The sequence below is a fragment of the Chroicocephalus ridibundus genome, chromosome 8 (assembly GCF_963924245.1).
Source record: "Chroicocephalus ridibundus chromosome 8, bChrRid1.1, whole genome shotgun sequence".
Taxonomy (NCBI): domain Eukaryota; kingdom Metazoa; phylum Chordata; class Aves; order Charadriiformes; family Laridae; genus Chroicocephalus; species Chroicocephalus ridibundus.
Genome location: NC_086291.1, coordinates 24,120,071 through 24,142,590, shown reverse-complemented (window position 1 = coordinate 24,142,590; position 22,520 = coordinate 24,120,071). Strand labels below are relative to the sequence as shown.

Here is a 22,520-nt window from a genome sequence, read left to right as displayed (position 1 = left end):
CTTTGCTGCCTTCATCCCTTGCCTCTCTCATCACTTTGCTTTGCAGTGCCGTGTACGTCCCTCTCCCTGCTGTGCTTCTTGGGCCTTTTCCATTTCTGCATTTCAGGTTTGCTTCTGCAGTTTTGTTTTGTCTCTCTCTTCCCCCCCCCAGGAGACTGGTCCTGTTATTCCTGTGCGTATTTAAATATATCTTCAAAATTTTCTGCCTGCTAGATAAGTACTCGCAACTTGCAAGAGGAAGACTATAGCTGTATTGGAAATCCTGCAGTTCAGCTTCTTTTCCTCTTATACATTTGAATATGAGGGTGTCTTCTCTCATTTTGGTCGCGTAAAGAAGAAATTTTCAAGTGTGTTTTTGTTTGCTTCCTCTTGCATCTGATTCAGACCATATTTTTATATGTTGAATAGCATTCAGAGACCATTCTTTGGTGTTACGTGGCACCAGCAACCCTCTAGAATGGAGAAAGAATTCTTAGCACTGATGTTCTGATAAAGTTTTGTTTCCTCTGTCTAAACTGAAAAGCCCCCAAACCTCTTGAAATGAAGCTGCAAAGAAGGAGCTTACAATTTTAACACAAATTGTTCAATAAAATTAGTTTAAAATTTTAAAATTTGCGAGCCATGAATATATTTTCATTTATTTGGAATAACTCAAACGGATGTTTTAACTCTAAGTTGTAAATTTTTCTTAGAACCATGTTTCCCTCTCTTAATTTTTAAAAAAGCTGACATTAAAAAATAGTCAGTTTGGTATGCTGTAGAGGGGTGTTTAGGAGAGATCGTTCATGTACTGGTGTCTATAACAAATATTGATCGATGCATGCATATATGAACTGCTGTGAGCTCTCAAGAGGTCAGAAATTTGGACTTACACCAAATTTACTTTTCCTGAGTTTCTCAGTGTTTTTTTTTTTTTTATCAAATTCTAAGATGCAGTAATGGATTACTCATTTAAAACTGAATTAGAAAACCTGAATCTGAGAGGAGGGTTTAGCTTTCTATTTCTAATCAAATCAGTACTCACAAATGTGATGGTGAAAACTACTATTGGTGTTCGAATACAGAAAATAAGGCTTGTGTCATAGAAAGTAAGGCAATAAAAAGTACCTGAGTAATGGTACTTTTAAGAAGCCTGGATTGTGAACTCCAGAAGCTGATCAAGATCTTTCCAGAAACAATGATATGTAGAAATAGCAAGTCTTCTGCCAGTGCACATCTCTGGGCTGAACGGAGAGCGCAGCGCAAGGCGGGGAAGTACAGCCTGCTCTACGGTATGTTCCTGCTTCTGTGGTGCATTTCTGCTTGAGTGTGTGTTTGCAGCAGCAGAGGCTCCATGTACTGCTGGCAGTGTGAGTTGCCTGAGGCATATAAATGCAGGGGAGGGGAAATCTGAGACATTGTTAACGATGTACTAACTTCTGTGAGTGTAAAACCTGGATGTGAAGTCAGACCGTAAGGCCATTGCGGTGACTGGAGTTACTTGGATTCTCCCTTTGCATGGAGCTTGGCTGTTCAGTCCTTCAAGTTATGATGGAAAGAAGACCCTGGCTTTTTTTTTCACTTGTGCTGCTGGTGGCAGCTCCCACCAGCACGGGCTGCTGTTCTCTGTGCCGCTCTTACTGCTGTTTTGTCCACTAGCAAGGGTCTGGGCAGCATTGCGAGGCGGGAGGCATTGAGGACGGTCTCAGCAAGTTTGTGTGTTACTGTTCAGGGCTAGTATGGTTTCAAATCTCTGCCTAGTTCAGGGGGGACAAAGAGTGCTTAAGATAATGATATTTGCTCATTTGTGTAGAAGCTAATTTGGATGCTGATGTATTGGTTTGTTTAACCTGGGCACCCGTGCCTAATAACGCTGATACAGTTTGATGCTACAAGACAGGTCTTCAGCTCCTACCATTGGAGTAGATGGAGTATGTGGAAGTAATCCATTTAGGAATATAGTCTGAATGTTCTGGTTATGGCTAAGAGAAAAGATGTGTCTTATTTAAGACAGTGAGTAAGAGTTAGTGAGTATAAGCTTTTTTCTCCTTAGAGATATTTTTCTGGGAGGCATGAAAGATTCTTCATTGCATTACTCTGGTGAGAAATAAAATCCAAAATGTTATTTTCCAAGTGGTTTCCCAGAAATAAGAAGCGAAGATGAATCCAGGTGCTGTTTTAGTGGCAGCTGTTTTCACAAACATTTGAGAGAAAGTATTGCTTTTGCCAAGTAAAAATAATGTAAGCTCACATAGAAGTTCAGCTGCTTTCTATGCCAAGTAATGAGATTATTTAAAAAACTTTTTCAGTCCCATAATATAATGAAAAATATACTTATTAATAGATAGTAGCTAGTAGATGAAGCTATTCAGCAAAACTTACTAATGCTAGATCTTGTTCTGCCATTTGTGTGCACATTGAAAACAATTTGCTCAGACACAGTGAAATTGGTCATTCACGTAGGTATGGTATCAAAGTCATGTGTTTCCTTGCATGTTTGCAAGCGCAGAGCTCAGGGGAATTCAGCTATAAATTTGTTTCATAATGTTAGGTAAAATGTTGAAAGCAAGCTCAGCATTCTCAAAAAAGTGTTGTGACTTGGTACCATTGTATCAAAGCTGCTCATCTGGTAGAAAAGAATCTGTCTGACAGAGTCCCTCACACCTCACAGTGGCTTTAAATTGATCCACGTTAGCTTACTTGACAGACTAAATTCTTAAGGGAAAAATCCTCTTGCTGTGAAGCTTCTCATAGCCACAGGAGCCTTGAGCTAGCAAGGCAGTGAATCCTGTCAGAAGCCCTTTTTCCTTGCCTGCTCCGTTGGATGTTAATAAGTTGTAGTTGGCTTCTGAAGGTGGAGGCCATGTGGTGCATGTTCGGACTCTCACAGTCAGCGGGAAACGTAAGTATATCAGTAAACAAAAACCCACTGAAAAATTAAACTTGTACTGCAGTAGCCTGGCCTCTTTGTTATATATGTAACACTAAATTTTGACCGAGAACCAGACCTTCATCTTGCTAGAAAATAAATAGTTATCATTTGTTGTAATGCAGGTCTTAAAAGCTTTTCTCTGTAGTCTACAGTACAAGTGATACCAAAAAGCATTGTATAAGAGCGGTTTTAATGGTTGTGTTATTCTTGAACAGCAGGAATTAAAACTTTTCAAACGTGAAATCTAACTTCACAACAAATACTGTACCTTGTATGAAGCTGATCCACATACCTCACAAAATCTACATTGCCTGTGCTGTGCCTGCCTTAGCTACCTCAGCTACAGCAACAAACGAACAGTGTGAATACAGCTAATGAAGAAGATTCATATGTTGGTATTTTTGTTCTTCTTTGTGGAAAACATGCAGTATCTTTTTTGGAAACAAATTACCATTGAGGGAACTGTGACTGTTCTCATTTTATATTTCATTTGCTTTTCAGGTTAGTTTCAGTTTTCTTATTTTGTTTCCTGATGTTTGAGATGACGTTTTGTCATCTCAAACCCTTTCAAAAGCTGACAACATTACTTTCCTAGAATGAGATTTCTCCTCTTCCTCCATTGCCTTGCCCTCTCTCCTTCAACTTCATTTCTGACATCTTTCTCCTGTTGACGTTTTCATCTTTCCCAAAACTTCTCTCTCCCCAAACCCTCCAGCTTCACTGCTGTCTGAAGATTACATTTCACACATCTGCCTCAGTTAAGCATTGCTTTATTTCACTGTTTTTGATGCTGTCTCATCCTTGAAGCTACTATTTTTGGTATGAGTGCAGCAAGGGAATTTCTGTGCTGTTGGAAATGTCTGTGAGCAGTAAAATTAGTGCTTGTGAAGTAAAATGGGAGATGTGTTGAGGGACACAATTTTAAGAAACATTACAGTTAGTGTGGGAGCACTAATGTTTAACAGCTCTTTGTAATTTTGGCATTGAGGCCGTTTCAGTCACTTTGTTTTAGCATTCATCATCTTGCGTATATTTTAAGTGATCTCTAGTTTAGATTTGAAATTGGAGATAAAAAATGGAGAATGTAGAGGTGTAACTCAAGTTACTCAAGCAAGTTAAGCTGCTGCTGGACATGGACTACAACTTCAAAACATTTGCTCCCAATCTGTGCTTATAGTGAAGCTTGTGAATTTTGCAGCTGGCCTGAGGAAAGGTTTAGATATTTGAAATTTTTTTTTTCCCCAGGGCTGTTGACCCATGAAAATATTAACTTTCTTTAACACAAACATCACCTTTCAATGAGACCATAACACCTATGACAAACTATTAGGAGAATATTGGTATCACATAAGGTTTATCATTCATATTGTATGTTAGATAAAACCAGAGCACTTGTGCAATGTTGGTTGATAGCAACGTAATTTTTTTCCCAGTTTTATCTCCCCAAAATGACTTTGTGCATTGACTGCAAAAGAAGTGGGATCTGGATATGGTGTTTGGTTTGGACACACCATATTTGGACTGAAACGCCCAACTCTATTCACGTAAAGAGTTTCATTGAACTCTTGTTTCCTGCTAGTGTTTTTGTCATGAATAATTGGGACTGAAGTTGGCCTTAGATGAAGTTTCAGAACTTGTTACCAATCTGGAATGTGTTCAGTCCTGTGTCCTTTCACAAATGCTTTTAAGCACAATTCCAGACAAAATGTTTGGAAATGCCTATAAACCATATAGAGTAAAAGTGAGGTACAGTCCCATGTACTCTGAGAGGCAATATTAATGTCTGAAGTTACTGCTTCTCCTTTGCTCTCTTCCCTTTGTCGTGCCAACGTACCTGTTGGTGTGGCTGACCTGGGAAACAGGCAGAGGAGCTGATCTGCCCTTCGGAATAACACTTGAAGAAATCAGTCCCTCCCTCTCTCTCTGCCTATCAATTCTCTGATGTAATTATGACACGACCATGCTAACAGTTGGGTTAGCACAGCTAAGACAGCAGCAAGCTGAAGAGCAGGGCAGAAACAAGTGGGTGAAGAGCACAAAGCAGCAGAGAGAAATTTCTGAAGTCGATAGTGCTCGTGAAATCTCAAGAGACATCTTAATATTAAACACAACTAAATGGCTAGTGATAGGTATCTGTGGTATCCTCTTATTTATCACAGCATCTATGTCTAAAGTACATAGTACGGTTCTTATCACATACTTGCAGAACTCAAAATCTACTTTTAAATCTCCAGATGAGTGAAAACTGAAGAACAAGTCTCTTATAAGCCATGTAACATTGTTAGATATATTATAAAGAAATTTGATTCCAGTTCTTAAATGAGTATCGGACATGTTTGCTGCCGTGTGTTTTCAGATATTGATATAACAGAAGAATAAAGTATTCTTCAAAATAGTACTCAAAGCTTTTTCTTCCTGTAAGAGAAATAGAGTGCCTGAAACCACTCAGTTGTATTGGAGCATCCTTGAATGTTTTCCTTACCTAGAGATGGCATGTTGTCGAGTGTAGAGTGGCTAAGAAGCACCTCTATTTTATATCTAGTGGGAGGGAAGGACTTGGGATGGGATGGACCAGGGATGTAGAGTTGTTACGAGACCTGGTTCTGACTCTGTTAATAATATGGGCATAGCACCTAATATGATGATGTGCCTGGTACAGAGGTGAGGAGTTTTTGATCTTCTGCAATTATTATTGTGTTCAAATACTTTTTTATTTGTTCTGTTTGTATTTTGTAATGTTTTATGATGTTAATAGGTGGCTGTCTTGGGAAAAAAACATTGACCTGTTTTTCAGATAAAAATGTGTGCTTCAGATAAAAATGAAAATTCAAAAAGTATTCAAATTTTAAATGAAGTGTCTTGTTTGTCTGTCTTTTCTGTCTTCTAACTGATCTTGTAGATGGTAAAATCTCTGAGGCCTGGCTGGCTTAGTTTTGTCATAGGCAGTGTAAGGACAGCATTGGTGTCAGTGCAAAGGAAGATATGATGTTAGTCAGACACTGACTAGCACAGAGTTGTATTTTGTGGGTTATCACCATTAAGTACAAATATATGACAAACATTAAAAAAAAAAAAGGAAAGTAGAGAGGAATCACACTTTCCCTTGGTTCTGCGGGGGCATTTTGTAAGCGCAGTATTCTTTCTGAGGGGAAAGATATATACATAGATAATGTTACAACCTGCAAGCTCCTGCATGTTCAAGGGAACAAAGCAAGAGAATAATGAAGCAGTAGCAAATAAAATTAGCAGGTTAGTTTCTCTTATTCATTTTGTAATCTTCAGTGTAGGGTTCCATCTCAAGGAGAATTAGGTACAAACATAACGAGAACGTAAATCTCACTCTGTATTTTCTTTCACTACAGTAGTGTAGTTTTTTTTGTTTTTTTTTTTTTTTGATTGGGGGAAAACCAAACCACTGCCCTTTTCAGGTTTCTGCAGTAGAAGTTAATAGCATTACCATTCCCATTGCAGGATGTCTTCTCAAGTATAATTTTTTATCCTGTATCAAAGATGATGATTTTTAAAATAAGAGTGGAAGACAGTGAGAGTAAAATTGAGTTATACCATCCTATGTACTGTGTACCTCTTTGTAGTGTTGAAGGTAAGTGCAACGCTTTTCCAATGGACTGATTGAATCCCTTGGCTCATCTGCTACAGAGCGTGAGGCTTGAAGATAGCCTTGGGCTTTTGTAAGCCACTGTGAGCGAGTTGGAGGGTCATTGCATCAAAGAGAACAGCTCACTTCCCTTTGCACTGCCCACTGTAGCAGGGGAAATTTTTTTCTCGGAAAATGAGGGGACATACGGTGTGTGTTTACCTCTAATAAATATCCTTATCTTCAGTGATTGTGTACTGGACTAAATTCATTTCATGGTTCGAGTGTGACTTGGTACCATTCGGCAAAGCCACGCTGTAGTTGAATTTACAGTCAATGCTTCAAGTAAATTCAGAAAAGGGAGAGGTGTGGCAGTGACTGGTTCACTCGAGACAGGAAGAGAAAGATCTTCCTCTGCTTTTAGCAGAAGAGAGGAAGAAAAGCTCCATTGCGCAGTCTCCTCCAAATATCCTTCTTGCTAATATAAAAATTGACAAGGAATCAGTTTAAATATTAAAGTGAAATAATGCAGTGGGAGTGAGGAAACTGTGTGTCACTTAAAGTCCAGGATGCATACGTAAAACAATATTTGAGGTGCAATCAATAATAAGTACAAAGGCACTTGTTTCCTTCTAAAACATATGTATGCTAATTTTAAACATCCAAGGTCAAGAACACCCAAAATGTATACATAGTGTGCAAACTGGTCGTTGCAGCTCAGAGAATTTGCTTGTTTTTTTCCAACATGTAAAAATAGTCTTTTGAAATCTGTTAAGGGACAAGGGCAAAAGAAACATAACTTTGCAAAATACACACCATTGATTTCTGTCCATTCCTATTAAAAAAAAAAAAAATACATTCTGTTCAAAGTCCGAATACCTTTGAGAATCTCACTGTTAGGTCATTAAGGATTTTAAAATGGATGCTTATGTTTAGGGAAAAAAATCAAGATTATATTAAAATGTGCTGCTTAAACTGCAGGGAAAAGTGGTTTTGTTCTTGGTTATTTTGTGTTATGACCCATATAAAATATGGTGAAAAATGGTGGTATCATCAGTAAGAGTGTTTACAAATCATTGAATCTGAGCACTTGATCAAAGCTGAATACAGTTTGAAGATGTTGTTTGTAAGTATATGTTTTCCTTCTAAAGTTTATTATGAAGGGAAAGAATTATTTAATAGCAGCTAGGTTTTGCAGTACTGTCCTAGACATCCTTTTGTATTCCTTTGCCCTGTGCAAAAGCTGTAATGTAATAAATGCACTAGAAAGGACAAAATTCTATTTCATTCTCCATCTTTTACAAGGATAGTATACTTGAAGGTAGTTCGCACTCATGCTGTGAGCTGCAGTGTTCAAGTGCTCTATCACAGCAGTGCGTGATGGAAGGTTGTCATTCTTTAAGGAACGTCTTAAAAAAAGAAAGAAAAAAAAAAACAACCCAACAAAAAAAACCCCAACCAAAAACAAAAACCCAACCCAAACCCTCTCAAGGCATGGTGAGGCCTGGAAGGTATTCATAGAACCAAAACCACAAGCTGCAGGCAGGAAGCGGCTGCTAAAACTCCCCCACCCCGCACTGTGATTGGTGAGTGTCTTTGCCTTTTGGACAAAATGAACCAAGAGACTAACAGGACTGTGCCGCTTGTGCAATTTGGACTTTCTCAGTTCCTTTTAAGAGCAGAACTGTCTAGGGAAGCTTTCATGCTTTTGGACTAGCCTCATCACTGACCTGAAGTTTGAAAAAATGACATTTTAAGCACAACTTTCGCTTAATGTGTATACATTTGTGTCCATAATTGGATACTGATTATTAAAACCTTGATCATTATAGTCCTAATAATATGGCTTTGAGTCTTTGAAATTCCTGGAGAGCATTCAGTTTTGACTCTCTCTCTCTTTTTTTTTTTTTTTTTTTTTTTTTTTTTTTTTGGGTGGGGGGGCGGTTGGGTTTAGAAGTTGTGTGTGCAGTCCCATGTAGTTAGAGCTGCCTGTCCCACTATTCCAGTTCAGGAGTTTGCATGATCAGACATATCACTCCCTATAAAAGGAATAAAATGTTAAAAATGTTCAGCGTGTGAAAGAGGTGGAGGAGGAGTTTGGTTAGTGAGGAGTCCAACCTGCCCTTTGCTGTTGTTGGAAACTGCAGTTATGCTTTTATTTTAACTACTGTCCTAGAGAAAAACGCTATAGATAGTTTACATCTGTAATGTCAACACGGCATCAAGTGTTGCTTGGTATAATTTAGAAATGTGAAAACAACAGAACTGTTCAGTTTTGGATATTTCTAACTTAATGTCAATGATTTATTTTTACTAAAAGCGGAAAATACGTCCAGCCTTAACCCATCCTTTTGGACATTAGATCATCTGTCCTCTTATATCTTCCAGAGTGGTTTTTTAAAATTATGTTCTTCTGTTTCTGCTTGCCTTCCTGGTGCCAAACTGCCCTCCTCCCGACCTCACCTCTCCTTACAAGGCTTTGGAGAAAATCTTGCAGCTTTTACAGTTGTTGATTCCCCAGGGCTTTTGGAGACCCAGCAGTTTGCATCTCTGTAGTTAGCTTATCTACAAACAGAAAGAGGCAACACCCAGGAGGTTTTTTGTCTTGGATGTTGGGTGTTTTTTTTTTTTTTGAGTCTGGAGAAAGAATTTCCTGCCACTTTACCTGTGAAGACACGGTGGAGACACTGGAGAAAATGGATACAAGATGAGACTTCCCTCGGGCAGTGCCCAGGAAGGCATGGGTGGAGGTACGCATGCCCGGAGCCAGCCAGGCTCCCCCCAGCAGCACGGCAGCACCTTTCTGGTCTCTTGTGGCAGCTGGGAGCTGGGCTCTGTGTTCAGAGGAAACACACATGACTGCCAAAACCAGCTTTTAGAGCAGTCACCATACCCTTACTGCCCCTGCATAAAAGCATTTGGCACCTGGTTTCAAACTGTTTTTCAGGGTTGCTGGCAGGCTCCGGTCAGTCACAAAAAAAACCTGGCTCAGGGTTGTGAATTTCCATGCCATGGTTCCCTGGGACAGTTGGGCTATTTTCCTTACTGCTACTATGCCAGCGTTAAGCATTAATGGGAAAGAAGGATGGAGTAGTCCTCAGGTATATTTCCTGAGGATGTAGTTCAGTGGAAATGGAAGAATGGACATGGACTACAAGAGATGCCAGAATCGGGGTAGCTGAAGGTGATGTCAGTGAGGAAACAGGCAGCATCCCACAGCTGTTGATTACCCCTGTGGAAAGTAAATTTATGACTTTCCTTTGGATTACAGCTGTCAGTGCTCTACACCTAAAGCTTGGATTTCATCATTTGAATGAGATGAAAATCAGTATTCAGCTATATGTGAAGCTTCCTGCTGGAAGTCTGCAGACTTTTGTGTTCCTAAGGAAATGTTGGTCTGGGTGCCAAAGCTGTAAATTGTCTTTTATGTGTTTGTGTCTGCAAGACTTTGACACTTCAACGTATGCCATAGCAGTATTTAGTAGAGGCATATTTGTGTAGCTGATATTTGAAATTTTCTGTTTGTTTGTAAGGGCCTGTTAGAGGTGCCATTATGTGAAGTGAAGGATTTGCTTTTAGGCCATCTTTCTTTCCTCTTTTTTTTTTTTTCTTCTTCCTTCTTTTCTTTTTAATGAGTTCTCATTCAGTCTACCTTTTTTGAAAAGCCCTCATCCTTTCTAATTCCCTAGGGGCTTGTGGTTTGATTAAAACTAACCTGAACCAACACAGAGTGCTAACATGATACCAGAATAAGGCAGATGGAGAGAAAATGTCCAGTTTAACTTATGAACACCCTTTACTTGGAATAATGTGCTCATTAGATCAGCAGCTGTGTAATCACCCTGGAGTTGTTTAGCTACATGTCCTTTTTACATTTGTCAGCCAAGTTAAATGCAAATGTAGATGTATCAGTTCCTTAGAGGTCTTCTGGTTCAAAAGTTAATAATGGATTACAGTAAAATATTAAGATATGTTTTCCCCCTCTCCCTCTTCTGTGCCGAATGGGTACTGTGCCAGTGGTACAGTACTGATGCGGGGTTGTCTGGGGCCTGGTGAACTGCAGAGTAGCAGATAATAAACCTTTTCTTAATTTGTCATTTGAGAATGTATAGCATTTTCATCTTATCTTTGAGTGACAGAGACGCAAAATGATGATTTCTTTTTTTCCCCTCTCTCCAATCTGATGTATGAGTGAAAACAGCTTAATGAAAATTCATTCAGCATGTGGGCAAAGCAGTTCTGGCTTTGGAGTAGCTTGGATATGAGACACTTGGAATTGGTCTCATGATAGCCTTACTCTAGTGACACAGAGTGCATGTGTCTTCGTTTTCTCTAGGAACATTGAATTTCTACTTGCATTAGCTTTTTGTTTTTCATGATCTGCTGTATGTATATATCCAGGTAATTAATATGGGCACCTACAAATCTCAAGATTCTCTACTGTAAGAACGACAGGTATTGCTTTTGCAGAGGAGAAAAGCAGTTTCCATCAGAGGTGACATGATAAGGGAATGACTAAGACAAAGAGGCTCCAGCAAAGGCTTGTAGAACATCTCTTATCACACAGACAAAAGGACAAACTGATTCATACTGGATTAGTGTCTAGAAGGGTAGTCAAACATTTAACCAGGGCTAATGACATTGAGCAATTTTTTTACCAAAGAGGAAAGAAATAAACTAGTCAGATAATCCCTTTAGGTGTAGCATAAAGAGAAGTAAACAGAGGCAAAACAGCCGTGAAGAATTTTAGGTGCTTCAGACAGACTCTGAACCCTGGAGTACCCAACCAATGGGAAACAGGGGAGGGAAAAATTCGGCCTGGATTAGGAAATAAAAAGGTGTGTTTCGAGAACTGAAAGTGCACCTACTTGCTAGGTCACACGCTCTTGCAAGAAGGTGAATAAAAATGTGCTTTACAGAGGATTCTGCCTGAGCCTGTTTCATTTGGACTAGAACTTATTTCTTACACTACCCTTCAATATTCTTAATTTGAGTCTCTAAAATATTCTAGGCTGAATTTCTCTTACTAAATTAAACCCTTTGATATTTGTCATCTCAAAACCAATATTCTCTTCTTTCAATCAAAGTTTTCAGGTTATGAAGTGAGGGAAAACCCAGAAAATATAATGTAGCCTTTATAGGTAGTCTAAAGTATGTGTAACCATTTTCTATTCATGGTTGTCTTGCTGATAAATTTTACTTGGAAACCACTTGGAATGGATAGAGTATAGAATGGAGTGTAGTATTTCTCTTGTATTAAATGAGCAAATGCCGCCTTTGCCAATGGAAATTTGAGTGTCCTTGAGACAGGCTTTTGAAGGAATTGATTCTTGAAATGGCAATGGTTAATTATGCTGAGATTGCATGCAAAAGTAAAGGATGCTAAGAGTTTTGTGAAGCAGGGACAGAAAAACATCCTTCTTTCTGAATAACAAAATACAGGTATGCAAATAGCAGCTCTGTAGTTTCCTTTGAGATGGTGGTACCTAAATCAGTTTTATGCAGCCATCAGGCTCTCTTCATGCATAGACCTTAGCTTGAGAGTAGTTACAACTGCATATAAAACAGGTATTAGTTTTATATACTATTTACACTGCTATACTTTTATATGACTGCAAGTCAGCACACCAAATAGAACTATTTCAGAGTCACTTGATAAGAAGGCACATCAGTTGGACGTGTAATTAGAGATCTGAAGTTTTCTTGAATGTAAGAGTGCTCGAGATCACTCTTCCAACCTAGAGACTGGAATGGAGACAGGCCATAGGCAAGGATCTTATCAACTCTCTGAAGGATTAATTTTCCTTTGTAATTGAAGATTTATTTTTTTTGTTCCACAAAATTTGATGAAGACCCATTTGGGAAGAAACCCATGTGGATGTATCTACAAGTAGCATATCAAAAAGAAGGGCTGGTCTTGCAAATATTTTTCATTGGCAAAGAACTGCTTTATGTTACGCTAATTTGTTTCTATGTATCTGCTAAATAAATTCACTTCATGGGAGAAACTAAAGCTAAGTTTTCAACAAAATGCAACACTCAAGTACTTAAGCTAGATGCCCAGATTTTGAAAAAAGATTTGTTATGTAATATGGTTATGAAGTCTTGGTGACTTTTACTGTGTCTTAAAAAAACATATCCTGATTTAAGTGCATACATGGAAACAACTGATTTGAAGATCTAACCCACAAGTGAGTCTTTCTAGGTTTTATTGGCATAAACTGTGAAACCGTTGCCATCAACATTTGTTGATCACTCCATGTTTTGAGTTTAGGTAAACATCAGAAATATAAATATGGGCCTCGTCCTGACAGCAGCTGTCAATAGCAAGGAAATGTTGCCTGCTTGGGGAGGCAGTGAGTTGCAGAATGATTTACTTCTGTTTCTTCTAAAAGTGGAAAAGTCTGTTCTTGAACTGCGTGATTTGTAAGTTCTTTTTTAAGAAACAAGAATACAAAGTGAGGCCCACTAAAATACTTAATAGGGCAGACTTTAAACTCAGACACACTACTGCTATGTAAAGAAGTAAAATAGTCCCTCTAGCGTACTGCTGCTGTAAGTATGCATAGGAGTATCTGGTGTGATTTACTGAAGGGTATGGCTGCAGGAAATTACAAAATAACGTTTCAGAAAGGAATATGAAAGCACTTAAATGAACTGGAGACTCTGACCTACAACATTAAGTCAAGTGAAACAATAATAAATACCAAAGCCCAAACCCCCTGCTCTTAGAGTAACTCATGAAGTAAAAAGTTAATGTGTAGTGCAAGACCGTTGCCCTTGCCAGCTGCGCCCTAAACGTGAATGAGGAGCAGAGCCACTCACCAGGGTGTGGGCTGAGGTACGCTTCCTCTTGCAGGGCCGTAGATTTGAATTTCGTGGCATATTTTGCATAAACTGGCTATATACTGAAAAACTAACTTGGATGTTCGCATCTTCTTGAAGCGAGTGTGGCTTTGATGTGACTTCTAAAGACTTGCTTAACCTCTGTCTGACAGCATTCGTCAGTGCAAAGGAGCTATATTGAGGCCGGTGCAGGTGGGGCTCCCTTTTATGCGTGGAAGTCTCTTGCTGACATCTCCCAATTTCAGGTTCAATGCAGGAGAGTTACTGAGTTTTCCAGTGCAAAGGGATGTAGTCATTGCAGGATGTTTCGGAATATAAACATTTCATTTTTCATGTGTTGTAGCTAGCCAGAACGTAAAGGTGAATCTTTACTCAGTATCTAGTTTTCACTGCCTGTTCCTAGTAATAGCGTGTGTGCAGAGGTCCTGCAGCCCTTTGAACGTTTGTTTGTTGGAGGCCAGAGTCAGCCATGGAAGCCTTGTTGTTCTGGACTTTGTACAAGCAAGGAGTGCTACTTCTGCACTTAAGCTAAGTTGCAGTTTAGTCTCGTTCAAAGGTACAGGAGCATCCGTCTGAGTCCTTGCTGTGGAACAGAACTGGGCAATCATTTAGGGTTAAATGGGTGAAACAGATTAAAGCTCTACTGAAAGGAAGAGAGCAAGGCAAAAAAAACATTAAATTGAACGTTATGGACTTTCATGTGTATGGTACACTGTAATTTTGGAGTTTAGAACTGTGCTACATAATAGCTTCCCTCATGTCAGCTGTTTAAGGCTTCAAACTAGCACTGTTCTGAAAAACTCCTGAGTCTTTTTTTTTTTTTTTTGTCAGTTTGTTGAAAATCAGACATTTTACTGGGTTTAGTTTGATTGTTTTGATGAATGTCTATTGAAACTCTAGTTGTTTTTTCTGACAACTCAGCCCACTGCGACCTTCCCCATGGACCTAGAAATTCAGGAACTCTTAATTAAGAGTTCCTGCAGTGGCTCAGAACCAAAGAACTGAAATTTCATGTGGAAGGAGAATCTTTCTTTGCCCCACTTCGTGTTGGAGCAAATACATTTACACATGATGTTGAAAGAGTGTGTTGACCAGAAGTGGTAGTTTCATGAATGATTACTTGTGTAAGTATTCCTGACATTTTCTCAGAATTCTTTAAGGAAACTGCAACAGCAATAAAAAGACCTCTCAGTAGAAACCATTCTGTTTCTTGACAGAGCACTGTTGTAAGCTGCGCTTTAATAGGAGCAGTCAATGGGCAGGCATTACCTTTTATTTTATGGAAGTTATGTCCGCTTTCAGTTATGTATTTTAATCTTAAGTACACACTGGGGTGGTTAATAGTCTTAAGTTCTTAATTGCTTTGTTTTGAAATAGAAGAACAGTTATCTCTGCCCATTATTTTTCCCCTTCTGTGGTGCCAGCGTGGCCACGCTTTCTCACGTACTTCTGGATAACGCATTGTGTCTCTGAGATACTGACAGCTGTTGTGATGATTACCATTTTCTTCTTAGCGGATTATCCAGTGATCAGTTTTGGATAGAAGTCTGCCTGTTGGCTTTCCAGCCTGTCAGTTTGCTCTTCCTGCAGTGCCAGACCTTTTCCGTTCTAAGAGCAGTGAAAATTATTAGTAGTATTCTGTTTTCTCTAATCATATAGTTCCTTTCTCTCTCCTTTTCTGTGTGTGCATATTCTCATAAACGCTTTTCTGGCTTCCTCAGCGTGTGGTGGTTCTCACCCTTTCTCGCCACCTGCTTTTTTTCGTTTGTCTTCCTTAAATGAAGGTTTCACATCAGTTCCTGAATAAGTTTTTCCGTTTCTCTTAATTTATAAGTCTTGCTTTTCTTTGTGTACATATTGATAGCTGTAAAATGTAATTTGGCGGTACATTTCAGAAATAACATTTTTTAGTTATCTTCCTAAAATTCACAATTTCATTTTGTAGAGATCTTTTTCATGTTATCTTGAAGCAACCATAATTAGCTGTGAAAAGCAAGCCATCCTTCTACTGGGTTTGATTATGCTCGTTAAGTGAGAATTCCTCTAAGGAAGAGGGTTTGTGTGGGTGGAATAGTTTGCAGAAGATTTTCTGTGTGCTGGGAAATAACATGTTGAAACAAGAAAGGAATATTTAGTTCACCAGACTTGCCCCTCTCTGTTTCGATAATCATTAAACCTCTTTTGCTGTGATTTCGCCAATCAATGTTCCCATCTGTCAGGACAGATCATTTTACCAGCTATTGAATTTTCAGTTAAATTCTCATAGTGTCGTGTCTCATGCGGCTTAGGAGTCCTTGCAGTCCTGCACTGGGGTTCTCACAGGTGTGCAGAGGCAGGTTCTTGTCTGGTACGGAAACCAGAACTCCCCTGCAACAGCGAGACTTTTCAAGAGTCTTTTTTCCTTTTTGACCTCCTGACTAATGTGACATAGTTTTAAATTAACTTTAATCAACTTTTATTCACAATTTCCAAAACTTATTCTAGGCTGTATTGCAGTTCTTCTATTCATAGGGATATTAATTTGCCTGCACCTTTGGTTATGTTCATAGCGTATTGATTTGTCTTTACTATTCTTTGACTTTTCTATAAGGCAAAGCCAGATTTTCTGTGACATTAATTTTCACAGCAGCTTAAATGAACCCAAAATGTTCCTTTCACAGAAATAGTATAACTTAGTTCATTCTGAATTTTGCTGATCTGCATATGAGACCTGATTCACTTTGGAGGCTTTGTAACTTCAGTCTAAGCTCTGTAGTTGGTGATTATTCTCTGTGGTTTTTACTTTGTCATTCTCCTGTGTAAACGTGTCATTGTCCGTCCTTTGAGAGATGTACTTTCAACTCTGTGTTTTATGGTCAGGATAGTCTTGTAATTAGAACTTCAAAAATAAACAATTTTAGTTGCAGAGACTATTCCCAAATGCCCATGGAACTTAAAATTGCTATAGTGACTTTTGATACTACCAATAAAAACCTTTGGAGATTTCACTTCAGCCTAATATAGATTTTAATTTGTAAAGATCCAACCTGAAACTTGTGGGAAGTTCAGAGGAACCTTGTCATTGGAAGTATGGAAATTCAGACAGGGTGTCATTTTGGCTCTTTTTTCTCTCTCTAGCAAATAAGTCTTGCTATTCTGATAATGCTCAAAATAAGAGAAACTATTTGTGACGGAGAGGGCATGTTAGGCAGAGTACAAGTTGGTCTTGAATTATTACAGCTGACTGCAAAATAGCTCCATGTATGTGACCATATGTATGTATGTTCTACCCTCCCTAATGTTCTCCCCCTTTTATTGTGTAACCTTGAGCACTTACAGGGGATGTTTCTGTTTCCTTAGAATAAGATCTTGCAGACTGCTGCCATATTCTAAAAATAAACAAAGCTTATGGGCTCAAATGTGCAGCTTCTGTAATTGTTTGGCTGATTAGAGATTACCTTTCCTTTGCAAGCCAGTCCTGAAGAGGTGGCTTTCTGCTGATTTGGCATTTGGCTCCCTCTCCTGGCCAGTGTTTGGAAAAGCTCAAATTAATACTTTCGGATTTTCTTTCTGGAGCTACAGTAAAAAAACACAAAAATCCTCAGAGCAGCCTGTAAGATAAAATTTGATTACAATTGCATCCAGGTCCAATTGTAAATTGAATGTCTAATTTGTGGCGCGTATGACCTGGTTTTATATCCACTTAAATTGGCTTTTGCTTGTGTTAAAACTTGTAAATAAGAGATTTTTCTTTTCCTCTCTTTGTGCTCCTATTACATCCCCCAGATGTGATACAGAAGTGCTCAAGAGCAGCTCCTGGGAAATCCGTGGAAGTGTGGTGCACCCAGTGTTTGGCACAGCCAGATTCTGTGTCCGTTTATATCATTCAGTGTGAAAAGGTGTTACTGATAACTAAACAACAGAGAACAAAATGTTTTATTGCATCTGTTCTACAGCTAATCATGGTTTCTGTTTCCTTCTTCTCCAGGTGATAGAAACACTTTCAAAACTTTCTCGCACTCCTATTGCATTAGGCACAGGAATAAGGTATGTTATTGCCCTAGTGTATGGTGGGAATAATGCCTCTTGCATGATGCTCCTTGGAAAAGTTGTTAGAGGCAGTATAGGCAGTGTCCCTCAGTAAGAACTTCTCTGGTTGTAAACCAAATTGCCCAGTGGACAGCTGACCAAGGCTCTGGACCTCTGAGGAGCTCCGAAGGGTATCTTTTACTTTGGTTAAACTTACTGAAGTGTCTGAATTACATTTATGTCTCATGGTGAAACACGAGGTGAAAAAAGGAGCAGTTACTATTACAGAACTTGTGTGATAATTGTGACACATGAATTGTAAGTCAGGCTGATGCAGTGCTGATCTATGTAAAGACAGATGGGTTTTCTCTTCTTTTTCCCTTATAAAAATCAGCACAACTGCCAAGTTTCTGACATTCTCATTTTCAAAAAGAAACCAAAAAACCCCAACCAAAGCTAACCTCATGAACTATAATTGTGGTCTGTGAGAGAAAGTGAAAGATTTCATGCTTTGGTGTTCTGTATCTTTTTGGATGGTTTGATTCAGCAGTCCTATCTTATAGGAATGGATGATGTTTTTAAAACCTAGAGGAAATTCCCTAGCCAGTCCTGTAATCCATGTCCTGTGCTAGCAAGAGTAGTTAATATTCACAGTTGAAAAACTGACAATAATATGTATTAGTGTAGTGATTTGTAACAACCCCATCCAGTAGGGTTTTTTATTATATTAAGAATCAATTCATATATGGAAGTCTAAATACACATTACTGTTCATCAGAGAAAGAGGGGAACGTACAAACACATTAACATACAGTAATCTGTGTGAAAATTTTAGAAAACATACAAAACCCCACTATGTGACTAGACTAGTGCTGTCTATAACAACTCATGTTATTTTTCTTTCTATAGGCCCTTCCCTACAGACGAAAGCGTTGATGATGAAGATGTCTACAAAGGTCTTCCTGATTTAATAGAGTATGTTGTAAATCTTTAGTTAAATTAAAGATTTTGGTTGCATGCTATTATTTATATGATGTTATAGAATACATAGTTTTAATGAGGATGGGTTATTTATTCCATTTTAAAAGAATTTGTTGTGCATTATGCTGCACAGGAGGAATTAATTATGAAACTTATCTGAATGATTGTAATAAGTTTATATATGTAAGGAAGCATGTTTCATAGAGGGTGCTGATAGCAAAGTAAATCATGAATGGGTTTTTAAATTCTCTGTCTGTACTACAAGAACGCTTTTGCAGAATTACAATATCAGTTGTAAGGGACCCAAGGAAATGGTCTTGAACTTGCAAAGAAAATGCAATTTTCACCTTCCTTTCACCTTCAATTTATCACCTTCCCTGCAAAGCTTGTCTTTGTCTCCTGCGGCTGACTGGCTGTCTCACAGATAGCTGCTTTTCACTCTACGTAGCTGAATGTGCAGAAGGTAGGAGCTGCAGACTCCTCCGAGACCCAAATGGGCTTAGAAGTGATGTCCTCATCTCTTAGATGTGGTGGTATTAGCACTGTTTGAAAATAATATTTCTATCTGTTCTTAAATAGGTATACAAATTGAGTACCTGGAGATAGTCTTTTATTTAAAAAAAAAAAAAAAAATTAGCAAATCATACCAAATAAATTGAGATTTGTAGCTCTTCTTTTGCATCAAATTACAAATATTACTCACTGAAATTTGATAATTACATGCTGTCTCAATTGCGGAGCAAGCAATTCAAGAAGTACTCTCTTCATAAGAAACAAAAGTGCCAGTGAATGGTGGAAGTGGCCCACATTTTTTTAGTTTCTCTTAATTAGTAAGTGTATTTGACTAAAAGGAATTTAATTGTCCGTGAGCTTAAATAGTGTCTAAGGAATTTAGGATGAATTAAGACTTTCCGTCAGAAAGAGCTGTAGTAGTTAAATGTTTTGATCCTTACTCTGCCTTTTTGCCAGCTTTTGTTCCCTGGAGCATAGGTGATAAAATAGAGTGTGTCTGTGCTCCACCTGACACAGCTGCTAGAGTTTAGTGTGAAATGCTAGCACACCAGCCTCGTTTGTGCAACCTGAAATGTTAGATTAACCTGGAGTACCTGAGCTTTCTTGCTCCCCTGGGGCATGGTATCTGTTGGAAAAGGAAGGGATGTGAGCTATTTCTGTCTTCTGTTAAATCCCCCAAATATATATATATATTTAATCACTTCATCTCTTGAAACTTCTAATGCTTGCTTTCTGTATCCTTCTGATGGTTGTCCTCATGTGTGTGTTGTACTGATCCTCAACTTGTTTTTTGCTCTGAAGGATTTCAGTGCTATCTTCCAGTAGTAAAAACCCCAAAATTATCAGCACACCTGATCAAGTCCTTGTATTATTATGCCTGGATTACTTTCAGTATCTTTTAGAGTTCTTTTGTAGACATACCCTAAGAAATGTGGGCGAAAGATATATTATAGGCTTGATATGGTCCTAGTGCAAAGTAGGCAAAACTCCAGCAGGACTGGCTCTAACGAAGCTGAATTAGCTGAGGGTAGAATTGAGCATTGACTTTATGCTGTGGTATTTCTGTAAGAGGACACTTCTTGTACATACTCTATTTTATTGAGCTGTCTGATTTTCAGTTTGAAAGGTTGCTTTTTTCATTTTTGTGTAGCTGAAGGTTGCCTTGAGGTGACCAAGATAGTGGCTTATGGTGTGGAGGTACAGGCTCTCAGCTGCTGGCTCTGCAATCTTTAGTGTATTTTACCCCAGATAATCCTTTCTTTAGGCAGGAAGGAGACCTGTATCAGTGTCTTGCATCCCAGTGCAGTGGGATGCCAGGCAGTAAGGAAGAGGCAGTTCCTTTTCACTGGATGTGGTGGGAAGAGGGATGAAGAGAAGAGAGCAACTGGACAGTACCCCGTGACAAAACTGTCCTGACAAGCTGCTTTTGGGCCCTGGTTTAGTTCCTGTCTTCAATGTTGCGTTGATTTTGTACAATTGTATTTTAAATGTGTTGAGGAAAAAAACTTAATGGACTTAATTTCCCTTAATGAGTTCTTTTCATTAGATAGTTCTATTAATTGATCTGTTTGTTTACTCTAGAAACCTTCTCCTATGAGGAGTGGTCCCTTGCAGAGCTGATGGTAATTTGCCTATGCTGCACAGCTTTTTTTTAATTGTCTCTTCCTTTCAGTGAAACTGGTGTTGATGAAGATGAGGAGTTGTATGATTGCGTCTATGGAGAAGATGAAGGTGGGGAGGTTTATGAAGACCTAATGAAAGATGAAGCAGCACAGCAACCTGTACGTTTTTGAATTCCTAGCTTTTTTTGAACAATAGTAGTTATATTTTTGAAAGTTAATATTTGTGAAATTATCTCTTTATAGCTAGTTGTACTGAAACTTCACTCATGCTCAATTGCATTCTGGAGCTGTCATGTGCAGTGCATTGTCTCCCATGTAAGACTTTGCGGGCTGTTTTGGCAGAGGGTTGAACATTAAAGTCATGATTTAACCCCAGCTGGCACCTTAGGACCATGTGGCTGCTCACAAAGTTCTCCCCCTTCCCCCAGAAGAGCTGGGAGAAGAGGGGAAAGGGAAAGGAAAAAGAAAAAAGAAAAGAGACTCGTGGGCTGAGATAAAGACAGCTTAATAGAACAATAAGAGAAAAGGAAAAATAACAACAATAATAAAGAAGACACAAGTCATTCTCACCACCTGGTAAACTGGTGAATTGGCAGTGACCGTGAGTACCCCCCCGCTCCACGCCGCTAACCTCCTTTATACACTGAGCATGATGTCTATGCTATGTAATATTCCATTGGCCATTCCATCATTCTGTCTAGGCTCCTTGTCAGCTTCTATGGGAAAACTGAAAAAAGTCCTTGAAAAATAAAATCGTCACCTGGCAACAACTAAACCAATATGCATTATTGACATTCCTTTCATACCAAACCTGAAACACAGCAACCACTAGAAAAAAAATTTAAACTCTATCCCAGCTGAAACCAGGACAGTTATCTATGGTAATTTTTTGAAAGAAATGTAATTTTTAAGTTAAATATGATAATTACTTACTTTGTTAAGCTTGCCAGTTATGAATAGCAAGATTTACCAGCTATTTTAAGAGTAATTAATTTAACTGCTTACCTCAAAGTGTCCTACTTCCAAATTTAAGTTGTAATAGTGTGAAATGCTGTTGTTTCACCCATAATTTGGACAACTAATCTAACAGGGACAACTGATAATTGTTTCATATCAATGAAGTTCCTGCTTATTTCAACCATGTAGTTTTTGTCGATCATTAGGTTTTGTTGATCATTTTTGTCGATAATTGTTTCATATCAATGAAGTTCCTGCTTATTTCAACCATGTAGTTTTTGTCGATCGTTGGGTTGGTCTTACTAAGAATGGGATAAGTAGCTTATTTACTTTGTCATATAAAGGTACCATGTTCAGTTTTCAAAACTGTGTTGAAAAAAATCTAAACTTTGTCAACAAAATTTACTTGCTAATTGGGAGAAACCCTAATGTACTTGTCTGCCCTTCCTCAGAGCTGTGCTTTCTGATCTGGAAAATGTTAGTCTGTGGCCGTGACAAGATTAGGTTTTTTAGGACAGTTGTTTTCTTCCTCTGTATTGACATGAAGCTATGTTATGCTTCCTGTTGTCGTAAATTGGAAACTTGCCTTTACTTTTCCATGTTGCTTTTTAGTAATACAGTGTCATGGTTTAACCCCAGCCAGCAACTAAGACTACGCATTCTGTGGCTCACCCTCTCTTCCCACCCCGCCCCCGCCCTCCACCAGAAGGGTAGGGAGAAAAGGAGGGGAAAGGGGAAAAAAAAAACCCTCATGGGTTGAGATAAAGACAGTGTAACAGAACAATAATGGAAAAGGAAAATAATAATAATGGTAAAAGAATATACAAGTCACTTTTACTGCCTGGTGCATTGATTGCCCAACCTGACCCGAGCAGAGATCAGGAATTCCCCTCCTCAGCCAATCCCCTTTTATATACCGAGGATAATGTCTATGGTACAGAATATTCCGTGGACCATTCCATTCTATGCCACTTCCCATCTTCTACAGGAAGCTGAAAAAAGTCCTTGACTAGTATAAACATCACCTAGCAACAACTAAACCAATATGCAGTATTAACATTCCCTTCATACCAAATTTGAAAACACA

The 22,520-nt window shown here is 38.6% G+C and overlaps 1 protein-coding gene across 1 annotated transcript in view; it reads left to right on the top strand.

The window, feature by feature from the left end:
* VAV3 (vav guanine nucleotide exchange factor 3) overlaps window positions 1–22,520 on the top strand; it is a 171,638-nt gene that overhangs the window by 44,597 nt on the left and 104,521 nt on the right. Inside the window, exons 3-5 of the mRNA XM_063344034.1 lie at window positions 17,320–17,378; window positions 18,270–18,335; window positions 20,527–20,635. Of these exons, the coding sequence (XP_063200104.1) occupies window positions 17,320–17,378; window positions 18,270–18,335; window positions 20,527–20,635 (234 nt within the window). The remainder of the gene's footprint in view (window positions 1–17,319; window positions 17,379–18,269; window positions 18,336–20,526; window positions 20,636–22,520) is intronic.